This window comes from Copadichromis virginalis, linkage group LG11, assembly GCF_057382275.1.
Source record: "Copadichromis virginalis isolate Kocher_CV1m ecotype Utaka linkage group LG11, C_Virginalis_male_GT1.1, whole genome shotgun sequence".
Classification (NCBI taxonomy): domain Eukaryota; kingdom Metazoa; phylum Chordata; class Actinopteri; order Cichliformes; family Cichlidae; genus Copadichromis; species Copadichromis virginalis.
Genome location: NC_140628.1, coordinates 40,714,717 through 40,741,805, shown reverse-complemented (window position 1 = coordinate 40,741,805; position 27,089 = coordinate 40,714,717). Strand labels below are relative to the sequence as shown.

General features: G+C 43.4%; 3 protein-coding genes across 5 annotated transcripts in view; 1 reads left to right on the top strand and 2 right to left on the bottom strand.

The window, feature by feature from the left end:
• gon4lb (gon-4 like b) overlaps positions 1-10,838 on the top strand; it is a 28,351-nt gene extending 17,513 nt beyond the window's left edge. For both annotated transcript variants that reach the window (XM_085472583.1, XM_085472584.1), the window contains exons 21-30: positions 2,071-2,314; positions 2,400-2,557; positions 3,718-3,915; positions 8,688-8,831; positions 8,908-9,216; positions 9,531-9,629; positions 9,707-9,833; positions 9,915-10,266; positions 10,358-10,460; positions 10,544-10,838. In XM_085472583.1, coding sequence (XP_085328709.1) covers positions 2,071-2,314; positions 2,400-2,557; positions 3,718-3,915; positions 8,688-8,831; positions 8,908-9,216; positions 9,531-9,629; positions 9,707-9,833; positions 9,915-10,266; positions 10,358-10,460; positions 10,544-10,660 — 1,851 coding nt within the window. In that variant the 3' untranslated portion in view covers positions 10,661-10,838. The remainder of the gene's footprint in view (positions 1-2,070; positions 2,315-2,399; positions 2,558-3,717; positions 3,916-8,687; positions 8,832-8,907; positions 9,217-9,530; positions 9,630-9,706; positions 9,834-9,914; positions 10,267-10,357; positions 10,461-10,543) is intronic.
• Positions 10,839-14,369: 3,531 nt separating this feature from the next.
• On the bottom strand, positions 14,370-16,506 carry LOC146699577 (uncharacterized). Of its 2 annotated transcripts, XM_085472581.1 has the most exons (4): positions 16,308-16,506; positions 15,044-15,289; positions 14,754-14,845; positions 14,607-14,669 (listed from the first exon to the last, which is right to left on the bottom strand). In XM_085472581.1, the coding sequence occupies exons 1-3, from the start codon at positions 16,393-16,395 to the stop codon at positions 14,790-14,792; spliced, it is 390 nt and encodes a 129-aa protein (XP_085328707.1). In that variant the 5' UTR covers positions 16,396-16,506; the 3' UTR covers positions 14,607-14,669; positions 14,754-14,789. The 2 variants fall into 2 exon arrangements, with proteins under 2 accessions (XP_085328708.1, XP_085328707.1); XM_085472582.1 differs by lacking the exon at positions 14,754-14,845 and having other exon boundaries at positions 14,370-14,669.
• Positions 16,507-17,185: 679 nt separating this feature from the next.
• LOC146699576 (transmembrane protein 79-like) lies at positions 17,186-25,481 on the bottom strand. Its single transcript, XM_085472580.1, has 5 exons — positions 25,161-25,481; positions 19,961-20,491; positions 18,042-18,236; positions 17,735-17,966; positions 17,186-17,656 (listed from the first exon to the last, which is right to left on the bottom strand). The coding sequence occupies exons 2-5, from the start codon at positions 20,460-20,462 to the stop codon at positions 17,458-17,460; spliced, it is 1,128 nt and encodes a 375-aa protein (XP_085328706.1). The 5' UTR covers positions 20,463-20,491; positions 25,161-25,481; the 3' UTR covers positions 17,186-17,457.
• Positions 25,482-27,089: the final 1,608 nt, after the last annotated feature.

Sequence of the window (27,089 nt, the reverse complement as noted above, 5' to 3'; positions counted from 1 at the left end):
CCACCAGTGTATGAATGTGAGAGTGAATGAATAGTGGTATTGTAAAGCGCTTTGGGTGCCTAGAAAAGCGCTATATAAATCCACTCCATTATTAGTATTATTATTATTATTATTATTATTTTCCCGAAGTCGCAAAGGTATGACGTCACAACATTCTGATTGGTCACTTGCAATGTTGATCCTGGAACAATATTTAGTATGATGATCTGGGAACAACACCAACACGAGGATATCAGATCAACCGTCGCCAATGTGCTTGCTCACAGGGGGTCATATGATTGTTGGGTTTTCTCTGTATGTATTATTGTAGGGTCTACCTTACAATATAAAGCGCCTTGAGGCAGCTGTTGTTGTGATTTGGTGATGTTTAAATAAAAGTGAAACGGGTTTTATTGCCGGCCTCCTCATTGGTCAGAAGTTGTCTCTGATCATGTATTTTTACTCCGACACAGAGAGAAAAGTTCAGGTTTGAGGAAACAAAGACTAAAGATTTTCTCATGTTTTTGTGTCTGAGGCAGAAACTGAAGCTGAATAGAAAACATTTTTTAAATTTCTTTCCTTTCAGTAGAAGCTCATCAGCACAAACAGCTGCTGAAATGATAGACAGAGACTTTATTGATCCTAAAATGGACATTTGTGTTACAGCCAGTGTTGGGCAAGTTACTTTGCAAAAGTAATTAGTTATAGTTACTAGTTAATTCTTCAAAAAAGTAACTGAGTTACAATATTCTAAAAGTAATTAATTACTTGAAAAGTAACTATTGCGTTACTTTAAAAAACGTTTAACCCTCTGGGGTCCAGGGTGTAATTGACCATTTTTAACTACTTTTGATTTTCCCTCCACATTTCACCTTTAAAAACTATTTACTTTGTTTGGTATCGTCCTTTTCAGCACAACCTCACGTCTCTGAATTTACAGTTGTGTTTTCATTTTGACTACTGTATTAACACAATTGATCTAAAATCAAACAAAAAATATAAAATCAGAGTAGAAAAAGTGATATTTTCACTGTAACAACCACAAACATGTTTAATGAATCATATTTCATAACTTGAAATGCAAATATAAATTGCCAATTTTAAAATCCTGTGCACAAGTTTTGCAAACAAAGTTATTTGCAGCCATTTACCTTTTACCTTGATTTTTTAAATAACCATTTCAAACTATTTAGAGAACAATCAGCTGTTCTTCAGTAAAATGCCACACAAATTATTTGTGCCTCTCCAAAACAATAATTTCTGTCCACTATAAAGGAGAACATCACAGCCTGATACCTGCAGGTCTGACAGCAGCAGGTGTGTCACTCCTGTTTCTACCTGGAGACAGCAGTCGCTGTCTCCAGCAGTCGCTGTCATTGTTCTTGTCATTGTTGTTGTCATTGTCATCGCAGAACAATGACAGCAGTCGCCTCATTGTTCTGACACACAACACAAAACTATCCACAACGATACACACTAACTACACAAGACAACACATTAACTACACTCTCCAAACACGCTAATCTCTCACATCTCACAGCTTCAACCATCTGTTTGTTGACAAATAGTAACGGACTGCGCCGCATTTTCTTGTTAGTAACTGTAACAGCGTTGTAACGATAGGAATAGTAATTAGTTAGATTACTCATCACTGAAAAAAGTAACGCCGTTAGTAACGCCGTTACTTGTAACGCCATTATAACCATCACTGGTTACAACAGCATGATCAAGTTTAAGTAAGAGTAGGATGATGCTCAGTGTGTTTGAGAACGGTGTTTCTGAGAAAAACCTCACCAAACCCTTGGCTGGGTTTGAATCCAGAGGACACAGTCTGAAGAAACATGAACGTTAATGAAGACCAGTTTGGTCTTTAAAGTAAACCAAAACAAACTGAAGGACAGACGTCTTCAGGGAGACGTTTGTGAATGATTGGTATTCACTGATTTAGATATCGGTAACTCTCGGCAGTGAAATCTGTTTTCACGAGGAGGCGTTTGGATTTGTTTAAAAATATTAAAAGCACGGCTGAAAAGAAAAGTTATGCTGATGAGGTGCCAAGGGTTTGGATAATCTCTGACCTTTGACCTTTAGGAGACAATGAAGCAGCTGACGTGGCTTGCGGCGGAGCAGCGGCTCTGTACAGATGGCGACTCAGAGGAGGAGCACTCTCCCACCTCTCCTGGGTCGCAGGAGGAGGAAGAGGAAGAGGAGGAGGGGCCAAAAGGAGAGGACTCAGGGGAGGGGCGGAGCAAAAAAGCGGGTTTAGACGAGGAGACGCCGTCCAGAGAGCGGACGCCTGGAGGAGTAGGGGGGCGATGTCCCGGACGAGGACGAGGTGGGTCTGCGTCTGAACACCGTTTAAAACACTCGCCATCTGTGACCGAATACTTCGTGTTTCTTATTTTCTGTCATCTCTGCAGGCCGAAGCCAACCTCATCGTGGCCTCAGGAGGAGCCGTCAGGAGCGCCACAGCAAAGATGGCGCCAAACTGCTGCTGCTGTATGACGAAAACATCCTGGACAACGACCCGCACAGAGAGAGCAAAGACATGGCGTTCGCACAGAGTTACCTCAGCAGGGTGAGCAATGGACGTTAAATCGTCCCGCTGTTTGCTGAGCTCCCATCTTTGCACACGTGGTCTCTCCAGACGCTGACATCATCGCCTCCGAACCTCCTTTCAGTTTCCTGCGTTTCTTGTGATAAATGAGAAAACGTTCGTGGCTGCTCCTCCAGCAGGATTGGTCAGATTTTAGTGAATGATCACTTGATAGGTCTCCACCCACCCGTCCACCATGTGGGAGGTAGAGCAGGTCAACTACTGATTGGAACGTTGGTGGATCGCTGGCTCCTCCAGTCTGCATGCCAAATATCCTTGTGCAAGATATTGATGTTCTCCGATGCATCTGTCGGAGTGTGAATGTCGTTAGAAAAGCACTCAGTTTAGAGTCAGTGCCTATCAGAATGTGAATGTGTTGTATAGAGCGCTTTTGAGTACTCCAGGAGAGTAGAAAAGCGCTATATAAGAATCAGTCAATTTACCACACACTGTGCTCGTGGTCATGTTTGTGGTTTCACCTGTGAATCATCACCTGGATGAGAACGTCATTGATGTTCAGCTGCTTTTGCTTCGGCACATAAACGGTGCAACGTGTCCGGTCTTCCCTTCGGGCTCTTTGGTTCGTTTTTGCATGGATTATTGTTAGCATTGTAATCTCTGAGGATCATAAACAACAGCATCGTTAATGACTCCCGCATCGCGTCTCCCGGGATTTGTGTCTAGCTTTCGTTGTTCTGCGTGTTAGAAGGAGCTAGGAGGAGTGACCACAGCAGCACGACGTCTGTGGGTGAATGAGAGGGAAAGATTGATGGGGCAATGTAAGTGGAATCTGTAGTGCCACCACACGGACACTGGAGGGCAGTAAAAGTAAGATAAGATAACCTTTATTAGTCCCACACGTAGGAAATTTTTTTGTTACAGCAGAAAGTGGACAGTGCAAAGTTACATAGAAAAATTAGAAAAACTGTGGAATAAGATACCTAAAATATAGGTGGTGGAGTTGGTGTTTCCTTTAATAGTGACATTTGATTTTACTGGCGTGGCGTGGCGTGGCGCTCGTTCAAGTTCGTACAGTCTGTACGAGGGGGCCGGTCTTCACTTTGTTTGTTTTTATGGCAACAGTAATCACCATCTCTCCTTAGAACATGTGGGCTCATGATGTTCCTCCTGTGTGTCGACAGGTGCGTGAGGCACTGCATGATGTACCTGAGCAGGTGGAGGAGTTTGTGTCTCTGCTGAGTGAGTTTGAGCAGGTGGGAGATGGACAGGAAGTGATGCAGCTGTTCAGGAAACTGCGCTGCATCCTGGGAAACCGGACAGACCTCCTCCAAGACTTCGCCGCTTTTCTGCATCCTGACCAGGCGCTGCTGTGTGGACTGGTGAGCAACTCATGTGGTTTTTATCATTGGAGTTAAACTCGCTGGTTTTCCTGTTGATGACAGCCCAAGGTGTTCTGTATCAACTCTGGTAAAAAAAAAAAAAAAATCCACGCTTCTTACTGATGTCCACAATTCCTTTTTTATTTCCTCTCACAATCATGGAGCACCATGAAAACTAGAAGCAAGTAAAATAATACCATTGGCACATACAACATCTGTTTCAGACACTTATGTCTTTTAACAAAGTGCACAAGTGCTTAACAATTTAACAAGCATAATTTTACCGTGTACGCTTTGTAAACCAGCAGTAGAAAAGTTGAAGAGCCCTAAAAGTCAGTCTTGTCTCTGCCGCTCACAACTTGTTGTTCCTGTGACTCCGGAGGAGGTGACTACTCCACAATCATGTTCACAGAAACTTTCTTTTGTAAGAAAAAATGTATCACTGGACTCAAAGATGATCCTTTTCCACTGTAAGTGTACACAAACATGAATACTAAATAAAGCAAAACAATATAACGATCTCAGGCGCTGGCTTCTGGTGTTGTCATGGCAACCCACACAATTGCATTTCAGCATCAGCTACATGTTCATTAAGTTTCCTCATAAAGGCTCCAAGTGATGAATTCAAAATGTGTTTTTCAGTGTTGGGACTAACGCGTTATTAAGTAACGCGTTACAGTAACTATGTTATTATTGTGGTAACGAGCACGGTAACTAGTTATTAAGCCAAAATCAGGAACGCGTTAGTCGTTACTGGGATTTAGATAGGCTCGTTACTCGTTACTTCGTGTGGTGGCTGTCGCGGAGCTTCCACGGATTCAGTAACATTAGCAAGTGGTGGAGGCCAGCAGGTGGATGAAGGAAAAGGGACGCAGAAGGAAAAGAGACCCGAGGCGGCCGCCGGTCCAAGTGTGAACTGAACTTCAGGTAAGAAGTTATGACCTGCAGTCTCTCTGGGTCAGATATAAACCAAGTTTAGGTGCAGTTTATTTTCGTTATGCTGACTTTTTCCGTACTGCGTGCCAGCTAGCATGACGGAGTTTCTATACAGCTGGGTGGTGCTATGAAGTTACTGATGTTGAACTTTATTTTGTTCATAAGTTATTAGAGTTGCCAACCGTCCCGTCTGGTATTCAGAGAAAATATTACGCGTTTCTTATTGAGGTGAAAGGGAACAGTTTGTCCCGTAATTCAGCTACAATGAAAAAGGCACAAAGCTGGAGTTATTCTGTGTCTTTGCTGCACAGCTGCCTCTTCTTCTCTCATCCTCTCATCCTCCCTCTCCCGTTTCTACTTCAATCATGAAAACTGATCAGTGATCAGCTGATCGGCTCTCTTGTTTGTTTATCGCTCACTTTGCGCCGAAAGAGGAAACCAGCGGATGTCGCGCTAAACAACAGCAGCACGTTTAAGCTTGATCAGCTGTTGTTAGAATTTATTTAATATTAATTTCTAGTATCAGCTGATGTTTGCTGGAGCCACAGCTGTAAAGCTGCTGGTCATGATGTCGGTTTGGTTATCTGGTGAGAGGGAAACATGAAGATGAAACCAGGAGATGTCCTTACTGGATCATCAGAGCTGTGATGGAGAAACAGGTTTACCTTTTAGGTGACATGAATGAGTTGAAGGGAAGTTATGAACTGTTTCTGAGAGACAAATAACACCAGGATCCTTTTCTAAGCAGCTGACAGCTGGTAACTGTGCAGGTGCGGATCTAGCAAAGTGTTGCCAGGGGTCCATGTAGGGCATTAAAAGGGAAAGGGGGGCACAAAGAAATACTTTTCTTTCTTATTCTCATTTAAAATGTCTCGCTTTTAAAAAATAATTATCTGAATCTTACAACAAACGATTGATAGATCGATGCATATATACCATCAAAACAGTGTACATCACTGTCACAACAGTGTTTATTTTCATTCAAAGGCTTTATGATTTTTCCTATAATGGTGGGCCGGTCTCTAGTCAAAATGCCCGGGACGATTTATTTGTCCCAGTCCAGCCCTGTATGCAGCTCATCTGCAGTCTGGTGTTACCTACATTAGGGCTGCTCGATTATGGCAAAAATGATAATCACGATTATTTTCACTGAAATTGAGATCACGATTATTTGACGATATTTATTTAACCCTTTAAGACCTACCATAGAACCAAGTCCGCCAGAGCTTATATTATTTTTTTACATGCTGTAGTGCCATTTGTGGGAGCATTTCAAGTTGCTATACATCAATACAACTGTTATAGCCCATATTTTAATAATATGTATGCATTAAGTCCATAGTAACAACATTAATTGCAAACAAGTGCAATAAACTACAAAAAAATTGAAAATAGTTTTTGTTTTTTTACATATATTTCTACTTGGAGAAATTTAAGAGGTTTATCCCTCAAAACTTTAAATACAAAAAAAGTTGCAAAAAATAGTTTACAACAACAGGAAATTTATTTTGAGTGTCTTCATAGTTTTATTTTGGAGATACAGCAATTTTTATATACTGCAGGAAAAACAAAAAAACAATCCTATGATGCAAATTTGCAAAGAAAACAGCAGGTGCATCAAAATAAACTATTTCCAGCAGTGCAATATGAGTCCTAAGCATCCCAGCAACTATTCAGAAAAGTCAAACATGACTTATAAAAACACTAGTATAGGCTTTTAAGGCCTACAAGTAAAAAACTAGATTTTCTGCGAAAATGACATCACTTCTGGTTTCGGGCAGGAAATGCGATAGTTCCTGTTGACGTCTTTTTCAAAGTGGGAAGTGTTAAGAACAGCTGATGGATCGGCAAAGCGTGTTTCTGGAATATTATGTTTTTGTTGCTGCAAGTGCTTTTTATGCAATTTTTGCAAAGCTTTATGTGGAAGGAAACCATGACCGAGGACAAGCTGATGGCATCAGATGCAAGTACAACTCCTCCGGTTTCATATGCAAAACAAATTATTGCGCTAGCTTACATGGTTCAGGTTCTACAGGGATTTAAAAATGGTTAGGCAAAACGGAGCGTGCTGCTCTGACCGGCTTTAAAGGGTTAACAATAACAATGTGTTGAATAATGACTTTAAAAAATAATATAAAATAGTGTGCAAATACTGATAACAGTGCAAATGTTTGCAATATAAGAAATAAATGAAAAATGTAAACATCTATGTTTAGTGAACTTTGCAGTGTTGCTCTGTGGTGCAGCTACTACATCCTAGCAAAGTTTACACACTGTCTACTTGATCCACGTCTGACTCCGCGAACCCATAATGTTTCCACCACTGAAGTTTTGTTTTTTTTACCTCTCTTTTCAACCAACAGCAGTCACTCTCCTCTCCAAATAACTTCTGCTTAGCTTTCCGAGCTTCCCTCGGGTCCTCTTAATTGTTGTGACGCGTGTTCGAAATGGAGAGCGGTGCACTCGATTTACCACACGGAGCAGCGCGAGAGTAAAGTACGAGGGAGGTGCTAATAATCGGCTCAGTCATTTTTAATGATCGTTGAAAGCCCAGATCGTAATCGTGATTAAAATTCGATTAATTGAGCAGCCCTAACCTACATCTTCCAATTCAGAAGGCAGAATTTCTGAGTTCTGAGTACAATCGAAAGCACCACGACTGCAGTTTTTGTGTTGGATGTAAAAGGCGCACATGACGCTGTGACGTAGGCTAGAATCATGGCAGTAGTCAATGACGGTCCAGGCGTGGGATTTCTCTCGTGGAAATATGCACATTATCTTTCCCTTTCTATTGGTAGGTGGCACAGTGCACTTGTGGCAAGTACGCAAGCTAGAAGACTGGCAAAGTTATGGAAGCAACACATTAACAAGAAAATTCTGAGTAAAATCAAAGTTACTTTCCCTAGTAACTAGTTACTTTGAAAGTAACGAGTAACTTGAAGTAACTGAGTTACTTTTGAGAGAAGTAACTAGTAATGTAACTAAGTTACTATTTTAAAGTAACTTACCCAACACTGGTGTTTTTACAAATCTCTAATCCCTAAAGCTCCGACTAAAGTTAAAGTCAGCCTCAGCCAATCACAGAGCCCCTCATGTGAGAACCTGTTAGGAGGCTGAAGAGTTTCCTAATGAGAGGAGAGAACAGCTGAAGGATGACGCTCCTTTTATCTCCATGTTCACAAAGGGCAGAGTTTCTTTAGAGTATCATTGATCACAGGGCTTAAATCTGGGACTCTCCACATTTGACTCTTAGAACTGAAGAAGCTTCTCGGATGAGAGGTGAAATGTCTTCAAGCAACTTAAAGAAGTCCAGATGCTTTTCTTTCCAAGCTCCTTAGACAAGAATCATCAATCGTTTTCTTTTTTTAAGGTGCGCCGATTGATTTAGCTCATACAGCGAAGCATTCCACCTTAAGAGTTGCCGTAGCTGCCAGCAGGACAGTGAATGTCTGTAGAGGCTGACGCAACTGCTTCCTCTGTACAGGCCGCCATGCTCGAGCATGTTTGGACTGCGCCCATCTGTTCGGGCGAGCTGGGGCATGAGTGCACGCACTCAGTCTGCCATCGTGCAGTTACAGATGGCGTTCCAGCATCAGAACAAAGCACTATGGATTCTTAAACAGGAAGTAAAAAAACTGCATGTCAGCGGTGTGCTGCAGAACTCGAGCGGCGCAGTTTGAATAAACAAACGTCCCCGTGCCTCATTTCATGTGCTCCGTGCAAGTATCCGTATCACTGCAGCTTTTTAGCTCAGTAACAACGAGTTCACGTCATGCCTCCGTCCATTCGCAGGTCACAAGAATTTAACGGTGTTTTCACTCTTCATGCTTCTGCAGTTCGACGAGCAGCAGGCGTTTGAGCGCAGCCGCCGTTTCCTTCGACAGCTGGAGATCAGCTTTGGAGACAATCCGTCGCATTACCAGAAGATCATCAAAGCTCTGCAGATAGGCCAGGACCTCAGTCCCACCAGCGTCCACGAGGTACGAGGTCTTTGAACCAGATTAACCAGACAGGTGGAACTAACCTGTGCTAATCTCAGCTGTTTCATGTTTTCAGCTCAAAGCTCAGATGTCTATGCTGCTCAAAGGCCACACCCATTTACAAGCTGAATTCTGGGTGTTTTTTGACGAGCTCCGCCCACCTCCAGCGCATCCTGGACAGTTTGAAGAAACCCATTGGCCAGAAGATGGAGGCGGCGGGTTGGAAGGTGGAGAGGGCGTCAGCCAAAATTCAGGAGGCGGGGCCAGTGGCGGGTTTGAGGAGGTGACGTTGCCAGAACTAGAAGAGGAAGAGGAGGGACATAAGATCCAACCAATGACAAACCGGCGTCAGAGAAGGAAGATGGACTCTCACAGAAACTACAAGGTCTGAAGGGGGTCAGATTATTTCCTGTCTCTGCTCCTTTTTATCAATCTTTTAGGGGAGAGCTGTACTCCAGGTCGTTTGTAGAAAAACACAATCCACAGCGTTCCAAAGTCAGATTCCACGTCTGTTTTTTTGGAAATCTGGATCCGTTATGACTCCAGATCTTTTGGAAGTCGGGATCCAGGATTGTTTGCTTATTTCTGCTGACGTCCTGTCACAATGAGCAGCTGTGTTTTCAGCCCTGTGATTGGTCAGATTTACATTGTTACTGTTTTCAACCCTGTGATTGGACAGATTTACACTATTCTTTGCAGGGCTGTGATTGGTCCGATAAAGACTGGGTCTGCCCTTGTCGTGATTCAAAGATCCAGAAACACAAGAGGAAAGGATGCACCCGCTGCCATGGCAATAAGGTATGTCTGTATGTTTCACCAGGGGTGAAACGCGTAGAAAGAATTACACCTGAATTACCTGTTCATCTCTCCTTTAGACCTCAGGGGGCGTGTCCAGGGCCATGAAGAGTCTGGACCCACTCTACTCTCAGATAAGTGCTACCCATGATGAACCAGCTAACAAAGACCTGGACCTGAAGGGGGGCGACGACAGTCCCCTGCCAGGTATGTCACACGATCCTCTGTTGGTCCTTTAGCAGACAGGTGCGTGTTTGCTTTAAATAACTTTATTGTTTGTGTTGACAGATCGGTGTGATGCATCATGGGAAGGCTCGTTTCCACTGGCTGATACAAAAGAGGAGGAAGAGGAGGGCGAGGAAGAAGAGGAGGAGAGGAAAAAGGAACAGAGCCCAGCAGCAAAGAGGAGCAGGAGAGAGGAGACACTGCAACCGCCACCTGTGACCCTCTCCATCACCTCTACCTGCACCTCCACGATCTCTACTTCCTCCTCTGTAGCTTTGCCCTCCACTACAGCTTCCTCCACGTCTGCAGCCTTCTGCACTCCTCCTCGGTTAGCTCCTCTTCCTCCTGACCTCCCTGTCTGTGCCAAAAACATTTCTCTGACTGCGAGCGGGGAGAAAGTGATCCTGTGGACAAGGTACTTTCTTTCACCTCGACGAAGGAAAGGTGATTAGGAAAAGGAGTTAGGAGGCACCTATGGAAGGCCTGACTGTTTGTTTATTTTTCAGAGAAGCAGACCGGGTCATCTTGAAGACATGTCAGCAAGAAGGAGCCAATCAGAACACATTTCAGGCCATTTCCAGCCTGCTCGGCAACAAGACTCCCAGCGAGGTGATTGGCTGTTCAGTGTTCTTCCAGCATGATTGGTCGGTTTGTCAACTGCTCACTTTATTAACTTCTTGTCGTGTCTTCAGGTGTCCCGCAGGTTTCGGGATTTGATGCATTTGTTTCGGACAGCAGCACGTCAGACCAGCTCAGAGGATGAAGCCCCACCCATTGAGACAGAAGCAGCCAATGAAACGGAAGACTGATATTAACCAGTCAGAAGATCTTATCCAATGAAAAAGCAACGCGTCTTTTATTAAAAATAAAAGAAAGCAAACACTGATGTGTTTACTGTCCATAAAAAATCTGTAAATATTAACGTTCAGAAGATTTAATATTATGTTGTCTTTTTGTTTTTTAAGTCAATAAAGAAGTTTTCCATGATTTCATGTTCTCTGGTGTTGCTGACACATCAAACGGATTATTGTAGAAAATATTTTACTGCAAAAGTGCCAAACTAAGTGGAAGATGTTACACCGGAGTTAGTGTGATTGATCCCAAACTCCTCTGAATAAAGCCGCTGAGCCTTTCATCAGGAAGTACAGGTGTGAGCTGCACTCTGCTGTTCAACTTAGAACAGCAGAGTCCACGTTCATTCTCTTATCCTGATTATCCTAATAAGGATAAGTGAACATGTAAACATTAACACCTGTAGGTGTGATCTAAGAAAACACCAGCAGATATAAACATGCTACAAAACAACAGAAACAGAAAAAAAATGTTTGTGGGGACACAATAATAATAATAGGACCAGATGGCTTTTAAAGCTGTACTTTGTGATGCACACTGATTGACGTTAACGTTACAGAGAGATTAAGACTTAATCAATAATTAATGATACCAACTTATCCACAAACAGAACAATCTGAAATATGGACACAGGCTGGGAATGCTGCGTGGAGGATACGAAACTCCGGTGCATATCACTTTTACACTCAAACATCTGGACCAGTTACACTAATGTTAATATTAGTCTGGTTACTTTGCTGCCTAATCTGGCTTTGTTGGTGATGTCGAGCAAAAAGGAGCTTAACCCTAACCCTTGATTTATCTCCTTAGGCTGTTTGCCCGACCAACGACCTGCGACCTGGAAAAGTGGAAGAAAATGGATGGATGGGATACAACACAAAATACCCGGTATTGAATAGCTTTATTGTTCACACAAAAGCAGAGGAAAAACGCCAAACATTCAGTTTTATAGAGCCATCACATTGTCATCAATAGTTCAGTAATCAATAAGATGACCGTACATTAGAATCAGACCTAAGGACAAAAGTTTAAACGAGTTGGGATTCATCAAGCAGAATCAGCATACTAAAAAAGTAAGATTTCCTTAGGGATCAGCATACTAAAAAAGTATGCTGATCCCTAAGGAAATTATTAAATCTGCACCACAGAAATCACCTTTTTATTTTATCACCTCACAAAATGTTAAAATCAGATAAATCGATCATTTTATTGACCAGAAATCAGCCACCGGGAACTTCATGTTTTCAAACTGGAAGTTAAATAATCTTAGAAAAATCAAAAGCTCGGTCACATTCTGAGGAAAGATGTTATGGGATGGGAAAGTCAGAACTTCTTACGGGAAATTTTTTATGGGAAAGTCAGAACTTTGTGGGAAAAAATTTATTGTCAGCAGGTCAAAGGTCACATCGTCCTCTGACATGTTGCAAGTTTCTTGCCTGGACTGCATTCATGTGCTTCTTACACAAAAGCTTTCCTTTTGAATACCATGCCCTGGTGCCAATACTCTGTCACAGGGACAGCAGAACCTTTTATACTGATGTCTGAGTGCGGCTTTACCTGCAGCAGATGAGTGACACTTCTTGTACACAAAACAAAACCTGATTCAGGTTTCAGGTTCTTTGTAAAACAGACAAACGATTAATGGAGGTGTTTCTGTTGCAGTAAAAAGATTAAAGCCTTTAACATTTTCCTCTCTTTCTGTAGTACGACCTAAACCTTCCTAAACCTAAACAAGCCCTAAAAGCATTTAAAGAGAATCCAGTCAGACCTGCTACTTTATTTACTGATGATACTAATCATAACTGATTCAATCAGGCCCCATCTTATCTTTTTTTTTTGTATACTTTCCCCTGTATGTCTGTGAAGGTTCTCAGTCATCCAGGTTATCGTAGTCTAAGGAGCTTGGAAAGAAAAGCGTCTGGACTTCTTTAAGTTGCTTTAAGACATTTCACCTCTCATCCAACAAGCTTTTTCAGTTCTAAGGGTCAAGTAGTGGAGAGTCCCAGATTTAAGCCCTGTGGGAGTAATCTGCCAAGAGGGACAATGGACCCCCTAATAAACCTCAACCTAATCACACAACCCAAGGTGTGAAAACGGGTGTGGGTCACAATCAGCCAGGGTTTCGGGTGACCTCATTGTGAAACCTAGATGTGAGTGGGCGTTAAGGTGTCTGGGAAGGATCTCAAAACTGGATTTTCCCTGTAGGGAAATTACTCTGCATTTAACCGATTCACTCAGTGAAGCAGTGTGCAGCCAATCCAGCACCCAGGAAGCAATGTGTAGGAACGGTACCTTGCTCAGGGATACCGCAGGTAGCCTTCGGTGGATTTGAACCCTCAACCTTCTGATCATGGGGTGAACGCTCCCTAATGACCGTAAAGTACCATATCACCCCATTAGAGCACTTCGCTCTCGCTCTGCAGGCCTACTTGTTGTTCCTAGAGTATTTAAAAGTAGAATGGGAGGCAGAGCCTTCAGTTTTCAGGCCCCTCTTCTGTGGAACCAGCTTCCAGTTTGGATTCAGGAGACAGACACTATCTCTACTTTCAAGATTAGGCTTCAAACTTTCCTTTTTGCTAAAGCATATAGTTAGGGCTGGACCAGGTGACCCTGAATCCTCCCTTAGTTATGCTGCAATAGACGTAGGCTGCCGGGGATTCCCATGATGCACTGAGTTTTTCCTTTCCAGTCACCTTTCTCACTCACTATGTGTTAACAGACCTCTCTACATTGAATCATATCTGTTATTAATCTCTGTCTCTCTTCCACAGCATGTCTTTATCCTGTCTTCCTTCTCGCACCCCAACCAATCAATGGCCCCGCCCCTCCCTGATCCTGCCGGAGGTTTCTTCCTGTTAAAAGGGAGTTTTTCTTTCCCACTGTCGTCAAAGTGTTTGCTCATAGGGGGTCATATGCTTGTTGGGGTTATCAATGTTAAATTATTGTATGGTCTAACTTACAATACAAAGCATCTTGAGGCGACTGGTCCAGTATCATATCAAGTATTTGAACCTTTGCTTCCAGGTTCTGCTGTGGCCAATAGCCTCAAGGACTCTGAGCTTCACATCTCCTCACGTGAACGTTTCTTCAATGTTCTCCTTGTGAGCTGAGGGTTGTTGTCTCTGCTGCACGATTCAATCCACAGGCAGATGTCCTGCTTCTCAGTCAAAATCCATCATTCCATCAGTGATGGTGAGCTGTTCTGGTCTGTATGCACTGAAGCAGTCCCAAACCATGACCCCACCATAGATGCTTTTGGACTGTGGGAACATTTTCGTAGCTGTGGTCACTCCATGCTGCAGGAAGTACAAACTGCCAAAGTTCTTGGAACCTGTTTTTGGTTCTTAGCTGCTAATTCAGGACTTTTACTCTCTGAGTGACAAAGTGCATGCTGATTGATGCAACAAATGAAAAAAATAAAAGTAGGGAAGCTTCTGGGAACCCTTACAGCCCAATGACCACCAACAAGTCTCTTTCTGAAATCCTCACTTCTCATCTGGTCATGAGTCACAACATGTTGTGGAAATCAGACTCAGATAGATAGTTCTTTAAATACTGTACAATATAAAGCACCTTAAAGCGCCTTGAGGCTATTGCTGTTGTGATTTGGCGCTATATAAATAAAACTGAATTGAATTGAATATAAACAGCTCAACTGAAAACACCTGACTCTGATTTTACCTTTATTAATCATCATAAGAGGTTCACATATTTCTTCATAGAAATGTTACTTTACCTGTTATTGTCATCTAATATATCCGTTACTGGTCTAAATCCATTTTTAAACTAGATTCTCTTTAAACATTTTTAGAATTCTGACAGTGTTTTAGGTCATGATCGTGCAACAGGCTTCTTTCTTCCCCCAGGTGTAGGTGATGTGGGCGGTGCAGCAGTTCCTGACAGAAAGGGGGTGGGGTCAACCCTGTGCTCTCTCTCCGGTTTCTGGGTCTACGTCATCATCGAGCTCTGAAACAGGAAGAAGCAACAAAACAAAAATCAGAGAGATTTCAACTAGTGGCAAGCCTTTGAGCTCCTGGGTGAAGCAGTTACCTCTGCGGTCACGGCTTCCCACTCAGTCAGTGTACGTTATGGTCCATTTGTGATGTTAACATCAGTGAGGTCTGGGTAAAATTCATGCGTCACTGGAAAAAAATTAATCCACTAAATGAGCTAACTGGGCTCCTTTAGCTTAGCATGTGTCTCCAAGGAAATCATAAATATAAATAATAAAGAGAAAAAGACAGAAACTAACCGATTCCTTTCAAAGGTCTAAAAATCTGGTTTTGAACTCCTCAGTTCAGCTTCTGCAGGCTCAAACTAAAAGCACAGGCAGTCCTCACCCATATGGTTGTCTGCTTTGCCCTCTGCGTCCTGCTGCTGGTTCTGGTGACTCTGGTGGTTCTGATGGTTCTCTGCGGCACACAAATCTTCCTCCATGTGAGTGTCTGCGTCTGATTGGTCAGGAGGAGAGAAACTCTGACACCTGGCCAAATGTGGGAACATCTGAAGCATTGGCTGCTTGGTGGAGGAAAATCTGACATCATTCCAAGGTAGATCAATAGGAGACGAATCTGCTGCTGATATGTCTGTTCCACAGGAAACAGGAGGCGATAAAGAGTCAGCAACCTCTGGGACAGACTGATTTCTTTCTCTGTTCTGACCAAAATCACGACTGGAAATAGAAATGGAATCAGTTCAATTCAGCCAAATCGCAACAAGAGTCACCTCGAGGTGCTTTATGCCCTTTGTAACAACTCTTTTTAGACTGCTCAAAGAAGTCCTGTCATTAATTAATGCTTCAATCTTAAATATGATCAACCTGTCTCTAATAATCGGCTATGTACCACAGGCCTTCAAGCTGGCTGTAGTTAAACCTTTACTTAAAAAGCATCTCTAGACCCAGCAGTCTTAGCTAATTATAGGCCAATCTCCAACCTTCCTTTATATCAAACTTTCTTGAAAGAGTAAAAAGGTAAATGGCCTGCATTTGTATAGCACTTTACTCAGTCCCTAAGGACCCCAAAGCGCTTTACACTACATTCAGTCATTCACCCATTCACACACTGGCAATGGCAAGCTACATTGCCATTGCCAGTAGTTGTCAAACAGCTAACAGATCATCTGCAGAGGAATGGCTTATTTGAAGAGTTTCAGTCAGGTTTCAGAGCTCATCACAGCACAGAAACTGCTTTAGTGAAGGTTACAAATGATGGCCTCTGACAGTGGACTGTAACCGAACCACAACTGTGGCTGGACCTAAGAAAATAGACCAGAAGAAGAACTGGAGTTAAAACCAGAACTGAAAGCTAAGACAGTGGTTGTCACGCAGGTGTACACAGTTATTTTGATCAAGTTCGAATCTGTTTTGAAGGTCAGCAGCTTTAATTTAGACCTGTTATGGCGTTTCTACTCAGGTGAAGTATATCACACTTCTCACCTGTCCAGGTGAGCCCTGCCTCTCCCCCAGAGTAGCCCTGCAGCCTCTGATGACCTCATCAGGGTTAAACACGTTAATGACGTTAAAACACACCTATTGTTAAAGTTTATTGAAAGCTGATTACAAAAGCAGTTTCACTGAGCTTTATTTAAACAGAGATTACTGACCGTACGTGCGTCTGCAGAGCTTCCTGAACGGACAGCGCTCTCTGAAGCGCAGCAGGCAGGACCGCCTCCTCACAGGTACGGACTCCATGAAGAAAACTTCTCTGTTTGGCGTTTTCAGTGGCAGGATGTGGTGTAAATGAGCCGATCTTGCAGGAACAAATGGCAGTGCTGCTCTCGGAAGTTCCTTCAGTCCGTGACAATAAAAAAAAATGCAGTCTACCTGCAAAAGCCTCACACACCTGAGCCTTCAAAATAAAAGCTTCCCTGTAGACAGAATGGCGAAGACAGAAAATTGCTTCCTGTCAACCATAAATGATCTCGTGATTATTGATCAATGCGATTGATCTCATTAGTTTGTGTCACCGGAAACTGTGTTTATATATAATGACGCATACTGTTTCCGATGCCTCAGAGCAACAAACATTTCAACCCTTTATCCTCCTGTGTCATTTCTGCTTATCAAATTATAAATACTGATAAAGAGGGACAAAAATTATCGACTCTTGATACTTCACGATATTTTTAAGATTCTTATTTATCCAAAATGAAAAACATTATCCTTTTATTGTGAAGTCAGGGTGTGAGTACTTCCTGTGCTCAGATTTCATATGACAGTTTGACCAGTTTAACTAGAAAAATCAGCTTCACAGCAGCAGATGATTAATCATCAACACTGACAGGCTGCAGTGTGCAAAAAAAAAAAACAACCTTTGTAAATAAATATAAATTAAAATCTAAATATCTAATTGTAACATAAATAATAATCAGTTTCTTATTTTATTCCCTAAATCACATATTTTGTCATGTCCTTTGAAAAAAAAAAAAAGGTTTGTTGTACCAACATTATTCTGAAACACTGCAGACAGGAAACGATGTGATAGTTTCCAACTTTTATTGTGAAAATTTGTAAATTACAGTCTCTTTTCTTTAATTTATTGATCATAAAAACAATTGTAGAAAATAAAACAGAAAAAAAAGATCAACAGGAAGCTGCAGAGAACAGGAAGCAGTTTAATAAAGGAAAAAACAAGAGCCGCGCACACCAGCTGGGCAGGGCTACGCCTGGTCATTTTAAAGCATTTAAACCTCAAAATAAAGACAGATTTTACTTTTCAATCGATAATGACAATCATCAATCACTGCTTGTGTCTTATCCCCAAAACCGTTGTCGGCCTGCTGGTTGAGGCGGTGCCTCGTCATGGGGAACACTGAAAATGGAACTCGCCGCATCCATCGTGAAGATGAAGTAGAAGTTTGCTCCCATCATGATGATACTTGGCAGGAAGGAGATGCCAAAACCAAATCCACGAATGCTGCTGCCAAATGCCGCAGCGACCCAGTAAGCCAACCTGTGTAGACACGGAAGCGCCATTAGATTCATCAATCGATGTCGTTATCGACTGATCACATCGTGGATGGATCCTCACCTTCCAAAAGCAAAGAGGATGGTCAGGAGCGGCACAAGCTTCAGCTGCTCCTGGCTAAGGTACATCGCCATAACGACCAGCTGCAGGAAGTAAATCAGGAACAGCGAGGCAGAGTCAGAGATGAAGCGCTGGTGGACAGTGACTTCCTGTAGCTCCGCCTCCTTTATCTCATCATCAAACAGAGGACGAAGCACACCTGACCTTAGCCGTGAGATGCCCAGAACAAGCCAACCTAAAGAACAGGTGAGACGCACACAGGTGAGACAGGTGAGATTCTGCATCTCTTTTTCGGTGGTATGTGACTCACCAAGGACGATGGGGGTGGCAGCGAACACAGAGCAGCGCAGCGTGTAGACGAGCCGGAGGGGGGCACCATCCAGCAGCGGGGCATCAAATGGCAGAAACACAAAACCACCCCAGACGAGTAAAGGGAAGAAGAACGCCGAGGCCATCAGAGACACGCCCATCTTCAGGACATCCGTACTGAGACAGCACTGCCCTCCTGACACAGATGAGAAAAATGAGTTAATGGAGGCAGAGTCAGCAGTCAGAGGTGCACAGGTGTATAAACAGGGGCAGGTAATTAAACCCCCTGGAGTCCAGGGTAGAACCTGCTGTTTTCGACTCCCTCACCATGTTTGGCATCAGTCTTTTACGCACAACTTCACGTGTCTGAATTTACAGTCATGTTTTCATTTTGACATACTGTAGTGACACAACTAACCTTAAAAGAAAATCAGAGCAGGAAACATGTTCAACAAATCATTTTCAGAACTTGTGATGAAAAAATAAAAGTTCTGTGCAACTGTTAACAGTCTCTGCCGTTTTTTTGCACAAAGCAATCAGATGTCACACAAATTATTTGTGTTGTTCCAAAAACTAGTTCTGTCCAGCAAAAGGCAGAGGAGCTCATCACAGGCCTAAAACCTCAGGTGTATCACTTCTGTTTTCCACATGGAGATTTCAGTCAGTGACATTCAGCCGTCACCTCGCTGCTGTGACATGCAAAAAAAGAACAAAAGCCAAACACCGTAGACACACTTCAAACATGCTAAACATCAAAATCATTCCCACTTTCCCCCTCTTTGTAAGCAAACAAATGGCACGTGTTGCCATATCATTTCTTGATTGGTTGATGTGGTGCATTTTTCCACCAATAGGAAAGGGTGTGTTTGTTCGTTTTTGCTTGAAAGTGCATTCCTTAGAACATCCAGTTTTACCACTGCTCTGTACGCTACACCTGACGACAGTATTCAGGAAAAAGCACAATGAGAATGATTTATCATAACTCTAGCTTTACTTGGTCTGTCAACACAAACGGAGACTCAGTGAGACTGCATCTTGCTGGTACGTCATCTTAAATGGTCATATGATTTGGACGCACTAGCATGGCTGTCCTGTCCAAAGGTCCCAAAACCTGACGTGATTGGTTAAATGAGTGATGGCATAAGCAATTCTCCACAGCTTCCATGGTGGCAGATAATGCCAGAGCACGCATTAGCCAACTTCCTGTTTAATGGGGAGTTCTTCCTCAGCCTCTGATTTTTAAAAACTTTTTTTTCTGATCCTCCTGTGGGGCTCTTTGTAGCTCTTTTTCTGATATTTCATATCATTGTTATGCTAATGATGTTCAGCTATATATCTCTTTTAGGCCACCTGATGTTTCTAAGCTCCAAATCTTGCAGTCCTGCTTAGATTCCATTAGAGATCGGCTGGCTGATAATTATCAACTAATTATCAACTAACTAAATGCTGGTAAAACTGAAGTCATTGTTTTTGCTCCTGAGAAATTTGTTCCCCCGGTGGTTAAAAATCTAGGCCCTCTTGCTTCTTATATTAAACCCTCCATTAGTAACCTTGGTGTTAAATTTGACTGTTTAAACTTGTTTTTGGTTGATTTTGTTTGTTTGAGGTTTCATGTCCATTTCTGCTTCTGTGAAGCACTTTGTGATTTTATCTTGGTGCTATATAAATAAAAATTTACTTTACTTTTAAAAAACCCCAAAAAAACATCAACATTTGCATTTTTGTGATTGTCAGGGACTGGTTTCACTAATATGTATAAGTATCCGAGTCATTCCAGTCGTTTTAGTTGAGCGTCGTCTAGAATCTACAGATTTTAAGGTGGTTCAGGTGGTTCTGTTCAGGTGTGCCCGACCCCCTGACCATTTCCTCCTGATGCAAGGTGATGTGATTTTCTGACATAGTCTCTGAGTTAGTACTTACGTTTATTGGAGCGCAGTTCCTCGTGCAGGTAATAATGTTGACTGTAGTTCTCGGGAACTCCTCGGGGACCCAGAAAGGGACTCTTCTCGGACTCCATTTCCCGGAGCGGCCCAGACTCTCTGAGTGAGGAGGGGGAGTGGAGGGCAGTCACTGCAGGCCTGAACACCTGAGCAGCTTTCTCTGGCAGGAGGTTCTCTCGGGGCTCCTCCTCCAACAGGTGTACCCTAGTTTTATCCTCACGTAGCTCCGCTCCTTCGTCTAAACCCGCTCTGCCGCACCTCCTCTCCACCTCTGCCTTCAGTTCTCTTTCGCTCTCTGTGCAGCTCGACGCCTCGGGAAGAAACACACCTGACCTCACGCTCATCCTGTCAGCTTTACCTGTCCGTCCACCCGTCTGTCTGTCTGCAGACCACGGCAGCGTGCTCGTCTCGGTCACGACTGAGCTCACCGTCTCCTCGTCCTCGCCCTCTCTGGTCTTCCTCCCTCCGCTGTCCTCCATCATGGCGCGTCCTGTTTTGTGAGCAAATGCACCTGCCAGAGAACAGAGAGTGGGTCAGGTAAATCCAAGTGAACAGTAAACAGGTGATACAAGGAACTGTGCCACACACAGCTCACGACCTGTGTGTGCTGAAACACTGGAGTAAACACTGGAGTACTTCAAGTGTGATGTGGTTGATCACTAAGGCATAATGCAGGCCTCCTTCTCCACCTCCTGGCTTCCTGCATTTATATAGACTGTGTGAAAGATCATTTTGAAATCTGATGCAATGTTTGAACCCAACAGACGACACTTTCACTGCCATCACAATAAAGCATGTAGAATTCTTCTCAACATGAAATTCTGAATCACAAACATTAAAAAAATGCTACCTTCACCTAAGTTTCATGATTGATTTAGCAAATGCACACCACCCACCCATCTGAGCCATGGCCTGTGTGACCCCCATCACTCAGGACACTCACACATTCAGTCCAAGTCTTTTCTTTGCTCTCCGCTGTGTGCCTTTTCTATTTTTGTGTGTCATTTATTCCCAACGTGTATTTACTATTTACATTTGAACTCCGGCAGGTTGGCGGGGAGCGCCCATAATAAGTAAAGTTTAGTTATTAAGTGCTTTTCGTAGACAGGCAGTCACAAAGCACTGTACACAAAGGTCAAAATAAAGAAAATATTAAGTAATAAAATAGACAATATAAACAATGCAAATTCAAAACAATTCAAAATTGTTGATTAGCAGAAGGCCTGTTTAAACAAAAAAGTTTTTAACTGCTTTTTAACCCTGGAGAACCCATGGGGTCGGCTCTGACCCCATGGGTTCTCCAGGGTTAAAGGATTCCACAGAGTCAACCAAACGTAAGCTGTGTCCCAAAACGTCGGCTGCATCCTCCGGAGGCCGCATTTGAAGGCCGACTACGTCACAGCCAGGCGACGAAGGCTGTCCCAATGTGGCCGACAAATGTGTCCTTCATTTCCCCAAATTTGAAGGATGGGTCGGGTGTGTCCTTCGTATCCCACCATATCCCAGAATTCATAGCCAAATTTCAGCTGCCAACAATGGCGGCCGCTACTAAGTTTTAAAATTAGTCTTATTAATCTTTCTGGGTCGCAAAATAAACTTAACATATTTTCAGGCAAGAAAGTAGCTGTGTAAATTACAAATATCTTCTTGGTTTGTCAAGACATCGTACATTTGCAAAAGTGTGCCGACGTTTTCAGAGACGTCTGTTACCCACCCGCTCGATAGCAAGCCGGGGGGTTCAATGGTCACTCCAGCCGGCGAGAGCAGCGGACAACCAGACCAGTGGACTTCCAGAGACGCTCTGCTTTTTGACAGGAGCATCGAAGACCACGAGTTTGATTATTTAACCAGGGTGTGCGGGAACTAACAGAGCAATGCCTATCTTTGAAAGGAGCAACCTGATTGACAATAGCAAGACAGTGTTCAATAAAAGAGTTAATAAGGAGCTCAACATCGTCAAAAGAAGTTTTAAAATCAAAAAGGGAAGAAAATTTAGAAATAACAGAGTCATCAATAAAGGGCCTGCAGCTAACAAAATCTTGGGGAAGAGACTCTGAGTTGACAAACACATTAAAAGAGACTGACTTATGGTGGCTAAAGACAACGTCATTTAAATTCAAGTGGTCAAGGGAACGCCATAAGTGAAGACCAAGTCCAGAGTGTGCCCAGCAGTGTGAGTAGGGCCTGATACATGCTGAACAAAATTAAAAGAGTCCATGATGCTCAGGAACTCCTTAGTGGTACTATTTGATGAGTCCTCTGCATGAATGTTGAAGTCTCCAACAATGATGACCTTGCCCAGTTTAATAGTGGAAGTTAAAAGTTCTTTCAAGTCTGCCAGAAAAGATGCAGCAGACCCAGGTGGACGATAAATTAAGATACCGTACATGGGCTGATCTCTTCCAATTTTTATCATAACCATCTCGAAAGAGTTGTAACAGCTCGAAGAAATCAACTGGTATGAAAATGTCTTTTTAAAAATTACAGCTTGTTCCACCTCCTCGTCGAGATATCCGAGGCGCACAGAGAAATGAACAGTCTGTGGGACATAGCTCTAAAAGATGTGAGACTTCATTCTCACGCTGCCAGGTCTCATAGACAAACATTAAATCAAGCGTCTCTGCACAGAACAAGTCATTTAAAATATAAGACTTGTTGGCAATTGAGCGGGCATTAATTAACATCATTTTAATGTTGAGACCCACCGGGACAGTTGTAGAATAGCCTGGAACAGAGCCCGCACAGTGCAGTAAGCCACACAGTAAATCAGGGTTCCTATTGTGATGAGCCGTGGCTTTCCATGCTTTCAGGTGACAACCCGGATGGTAAACACAGGGGGTTGTGGGGATTAAACCAGCTCCAACAAGTCTCAAGCGTATTTTACTGGCAGCAGCCCAAGAGTAAAGCCCCTGAAGATCCAGTTCTCTGCGAAGCCGGCAAAGCAGCACAAAAAAGCCTGCTTGCTTCCTCCGATGAGGCCTCGGAAGCAAAAAAGAGCTGACCGGCAAGAATGGAGGTAAACCCGGGTGCTCCGCGGTGGGAAAACAACCTCGTTTCGTTGAGTCTGAAAAATAAAGGCCCATTCTATTCTTTTCTAGTTTCTTGTTCCCTCTCTGATTTCTGAAGTTTGCACAGTGGATGACTGTGGTCCAGATGAAAGCACAGAGGGGATCGGGTCTTCTTCACATCAGGCCCTGACATCAAACTCATCTTTATTCTCTGGCTTTGATATCAGGATGAACTCTGAGTGCTTTTGTGTTGTTCTTACTCAGATTTAGTCTCCTGTTGTTCTGCTTTATGCTTGTTATTTTAGAAGTGCAGGACTTCGGTCCAGACAAACTCATCCTCTCTGATGACCCTCAAACCCTCCGATCTTTAGGGGGGCCCACATCGCCACTAAAACCCAGGTAACTTCACGTAACTATGAAGCTGATTCACTGCTTGTTGAGGTAAATCACCATGGTAACTGATGCTGTTAATCTAACCTGCTCTGGAACAGATCAGGCGAAAAAATGTCGTTTCCATTCCTTTTTTTTTTTTTTCTTTTTTTTTTTGCCTGTCCCGTTTGGCTCTTTTGCATCAGAATTGTTGTCTAAAGGCAAAGAAAGATGCCCAACGGATTTACTTTACCAAACTGACCATCCCAGCCTTGCCGTAATGGTCCATTTGATTCACCTTTTATTGTTTATTTTATTTTCACTTACTGAATACGGGACAGACTTGACTGGGGGAAAGAAGGGGAGAAAGAAAGAGGGAAAGAGAAACAGCTGAGAAGAGGGACGGGGGAGAAGGGCAAAAGACAAAAACCAACAGAACGGACAGAGAAAAAAAAATGCATATATCAATCACCTGGATCACCTGCTGAGAAAGAAAAAAGAAAGCAAGCAGAAGAGAACAAGAGTAATAGAATAAACAACATCACAATGATATATGGGAATATGACAGTAAATACTAAATATTAAACATTATTGTGCAGCACATAAGATCAACAGAACACAGTGTGCTTTGAGGTAGGAGCCAAAAAGGGTGTAGTTTGTGGGTGTGATCACCCGTGTGTACACCTGTGAGCATGGACGTGCTTGTTTTTTGTTTTTTTAAAAGGTTCCTTCATGTAATAATCTGCTAGAGGGTGTGGGGGGGCCACAGCCCCGTCCTCCAGGGCGTGAAGCAGGTGTGGAGGAGATCAAAACTCCAGACATCCAGAGGCCCCCAGAACACAAGAGACCAAGGAAGACCAACAGAGGGGCAGCCGCGCCACTGTCCCAGAAAGAGCTGAGGAGAGTCCCAGATGAGGGCTCACTCAGCAGCTGCGGAGCAGAAGCCAGGGGGGGTTGCAGTGACGCGCCCGTGAGCTCCGCCGGCAGCCAGCTGCGCCTGAGTGACCGAGCCCCAGGCCGAGAGGCCGGGGGCACCCCACCTCCGAAGTGGCCCGAGCGAGCCCCAGGCTCCAGGCCCCAATAAGCGGCCGCCAAGGAGTGAGCCGGTGTGTACCTGGACGCCCATCCCCGGACACAAAGAACCACCAACGCACCGATGTCTGAGGGGGTCCGCCACTGGCAGGGGAAGTGGTGGTGGGGGGAGATAGGCCTCCAAACCTTGGAGGGCCTGAGATGTCCCCAGAGAGGTGGCGCCTGACACCCAACCTGACATATAGACACAGACATACAGGCACACACAGATACAAACATCCATTCCCACCCTCATGCTCTCATATGCACTTACTCCACACTCAACCAACGTGGAGACAGACATAAAGAGACGTTGTACACACGATCACACTCCCCAAGCGTACTCTATTCCATTCCTGAGGCTCCCTCAGAGCTCAGAGTGGACGAACGAAGGTGTGAAAGTTTCGTGTTGATCTGATGATCAATAATCAATACAGACTCTTACACGCAGCTTTGTATATGACGCAACTGTCTGTTTATATGCGTGCGTGTGCGCGCGCGGGAGTGTTAAAAAATTTCTGTTTTTATGCTCTGAAGTTTTTTGAACTTGAAATTGTGACAAATAAAACACAAGCTGCAGGTAGCGGTAGTCCCGCCCATTGCATGACGGCAGTCTCAAGTTGACATGGCGACGTGACGTTTGTGATCAAATATGATAAAAACTGTGATTGAGCTCCGAGCTAACAGGCTACATGCTAACGGAGCGGAAATTCACACTAAGAAAAAACCCACCTGTTCGCTGAAGACCTGGGCCGGGTTTTAATCCTGGTTTTAATCCTGGTCCCGGCTCTCTTCCGCCGACTTGTTGTTGTTTCTTCTCTTTGTGAAAGACCCGGAAGTCCAGCTCAGGTGTGGTCAGGTGTGTTAAAGGAAAAGCTCTCTTAAAGGAGAAGTGTCAATTAAACATCCGCGCACGCGTTAAAACGTTGAAATAACAGCGTTAAATGTTCTTTGATTTGTTTTCGTCCAATACTGCGACGAAAAATGTGCCAAAAATGTGATGTTACTCATGAAGCAAGAACAGGGAGCATGTTCACTCCTCCTCCGAACATCTGCGAGCAGGAGCAGCAGCACTGAGAGTGCAGATGTTTGTGCAGATGTTTGTTTATTTGTGCAGATGTTTGTTTGTGCAGGTGTTCGTCGGAGCGGTGAGTGAGTAAAACGGTCTGGTTGCTGTGCCTCTGCGGAGGCACTCGGTAGGATTAACACACTGATGATGTGAAGCCTACATCTTCATCACCATCAGCTGTCTGGATGTTTGGGTCAGAGCCTCAGATCTAACCAGGTCCAGGTGTCTGACCTTTGATGACGTTTCTCGGCCTGCTTCAGTTTCAGGAGTGGAAATGATCTGTGATTGGAGGACGGTGAGAAAGCCCACCTGCTGCAGACTCAAACATGAGGAGCTCCCGCGAGTTTAGCCCCCTCAGAGTACCAAGGCTAAAAACAGCCATAAGAATTTAAATCTCATTCTGCAGATGCGGCAGGTGAAAACAGGTGTAATTTCCGGTGTTCATGATGTCACACAGAGGTGTGGCTGCTTCAGCTGCAGGTCAGTCATTAGTGCTTTTGTAACAGGGTCATAAATCACATTGTTATAATTACACAAAATGTGTTCTAAACCCCCAAACTGCTCCTTTTATACCTGACTTTTAGGACCTCCAAGCCTGTAGTTGTGTTCATTATCAGTTAGAGCCCCTCCTCATTCTTTTCTTCTTCTTCTTTGGTGCAATACTATGTACCCCTTTTGCATCTCCCCTTTTTCTACAATTCCCCTGTGGGAGAGGTGGGTGTCATTTCTTTCCAACACCTGATAAAAAAAAGGTAAAAGAAAGAAAGACCTCCAAGTAAATAATTTGCCCACTCCAGCTCCTACGACCAAATACAAACAGTGGGGAAGAGGGTTAGCTCAACCCACCACAGCTCCCAAGCTAGCAAGGAGTATATATTCATGCTAGCATTTATGGCGCCTAAAACACATTTATGATACACACATACTACACACTTATAACATCTTACAAAAACAGGCTTAATAATGACAATAACTGAACTAAAATCGCAATCATAAACATCAGGGTGGCTAAATATGAATTATGTGTGTTTTAAGGTATGTCAGATTTCATGTTGTTTTTGTTTTATCTTATGTCAAATATGTTACGTGTATATGCATACTTTATGTTTAATGTAAAAATAAATGCCAGCCCTTTTTCTACAATTCCCCTGTGGGAGAGGAGCTGGAGTGGGCAAATTATTTACTTGGAGGTCTTTCTTTCTTTTACCTTTTTTATCAGACACAACGCAGAATCACACCGGTTACACTTTACCATACTGCAATTTTGGAATTGAACCAGTACCAAGTAAACACAGGGACAGTATAAAGGCAGCCCAGTGTGTCGAGATTTATGACATCATCAGTGTTTCTCTGTGATCTTTCCACAATAATTAGTTACCACAGCTAAACACACGTTTCATGCATTATGGTGATATTCTATATATGAATGCTTCTGCTCAATGTCTTCGAATGGTTGATTCTGTGTATCATGCTTGTCTGAGGTTCATCACTAACTGTAAATTTCAGACTCACCACTGTGAGTTATACTCTCAGGTAGGATGGCCTGCTTTGGTAAGTCGGAGGAACTCTCATTTATACAGTTTTATATATAA

Bases quoted from the DNA above. Each gene is read 5' to 3' on its own strand.
- LOC146699577 (XM_085472581.1), bottom strand. From the start codon at position 16,395: ATGGAGTCCGTACCTGTGAGGAGGCGGTCCTGCCTGCTGCGCTTCAGA. The intron at 15,290-16,307 runs GTCAGTAATCTC...CCTGTGGAACAG, and splicing joins GCTCTGCAGACGCACGTACG to ACATATCAGCAGCAGATTCG. The intron at 14,846-15,043 runs GTGAGGACTGCC...ATTTTTTTCCAG, and splicing joins CAAAGCAGACAACCATATGG to TGACGCATGAATTTTACCCA.
- LOC146699576 (XM_085472580.1), bottom strand. From the start codon at position 20,462: ATGATGGAGGACAGCGGAGGGAGGAAGACCAGAGAGGGCGAGGACGAG. The intron at 18,237-19,960 runs GTAAGTACTAAC...CATCTGTGTCAG, and splicing joins GGAACTGCGCTCCAATAAAC to GAGGGCAGTGCTGTCTCAGT. The intron at 17,657-17,734 runs GTGAGGATCCAT...GTGTCTACACAG, and splicing joins ATCCTCTTTGCTTTTGGAAG to GTTGGCTTACTGGGTCGCTG.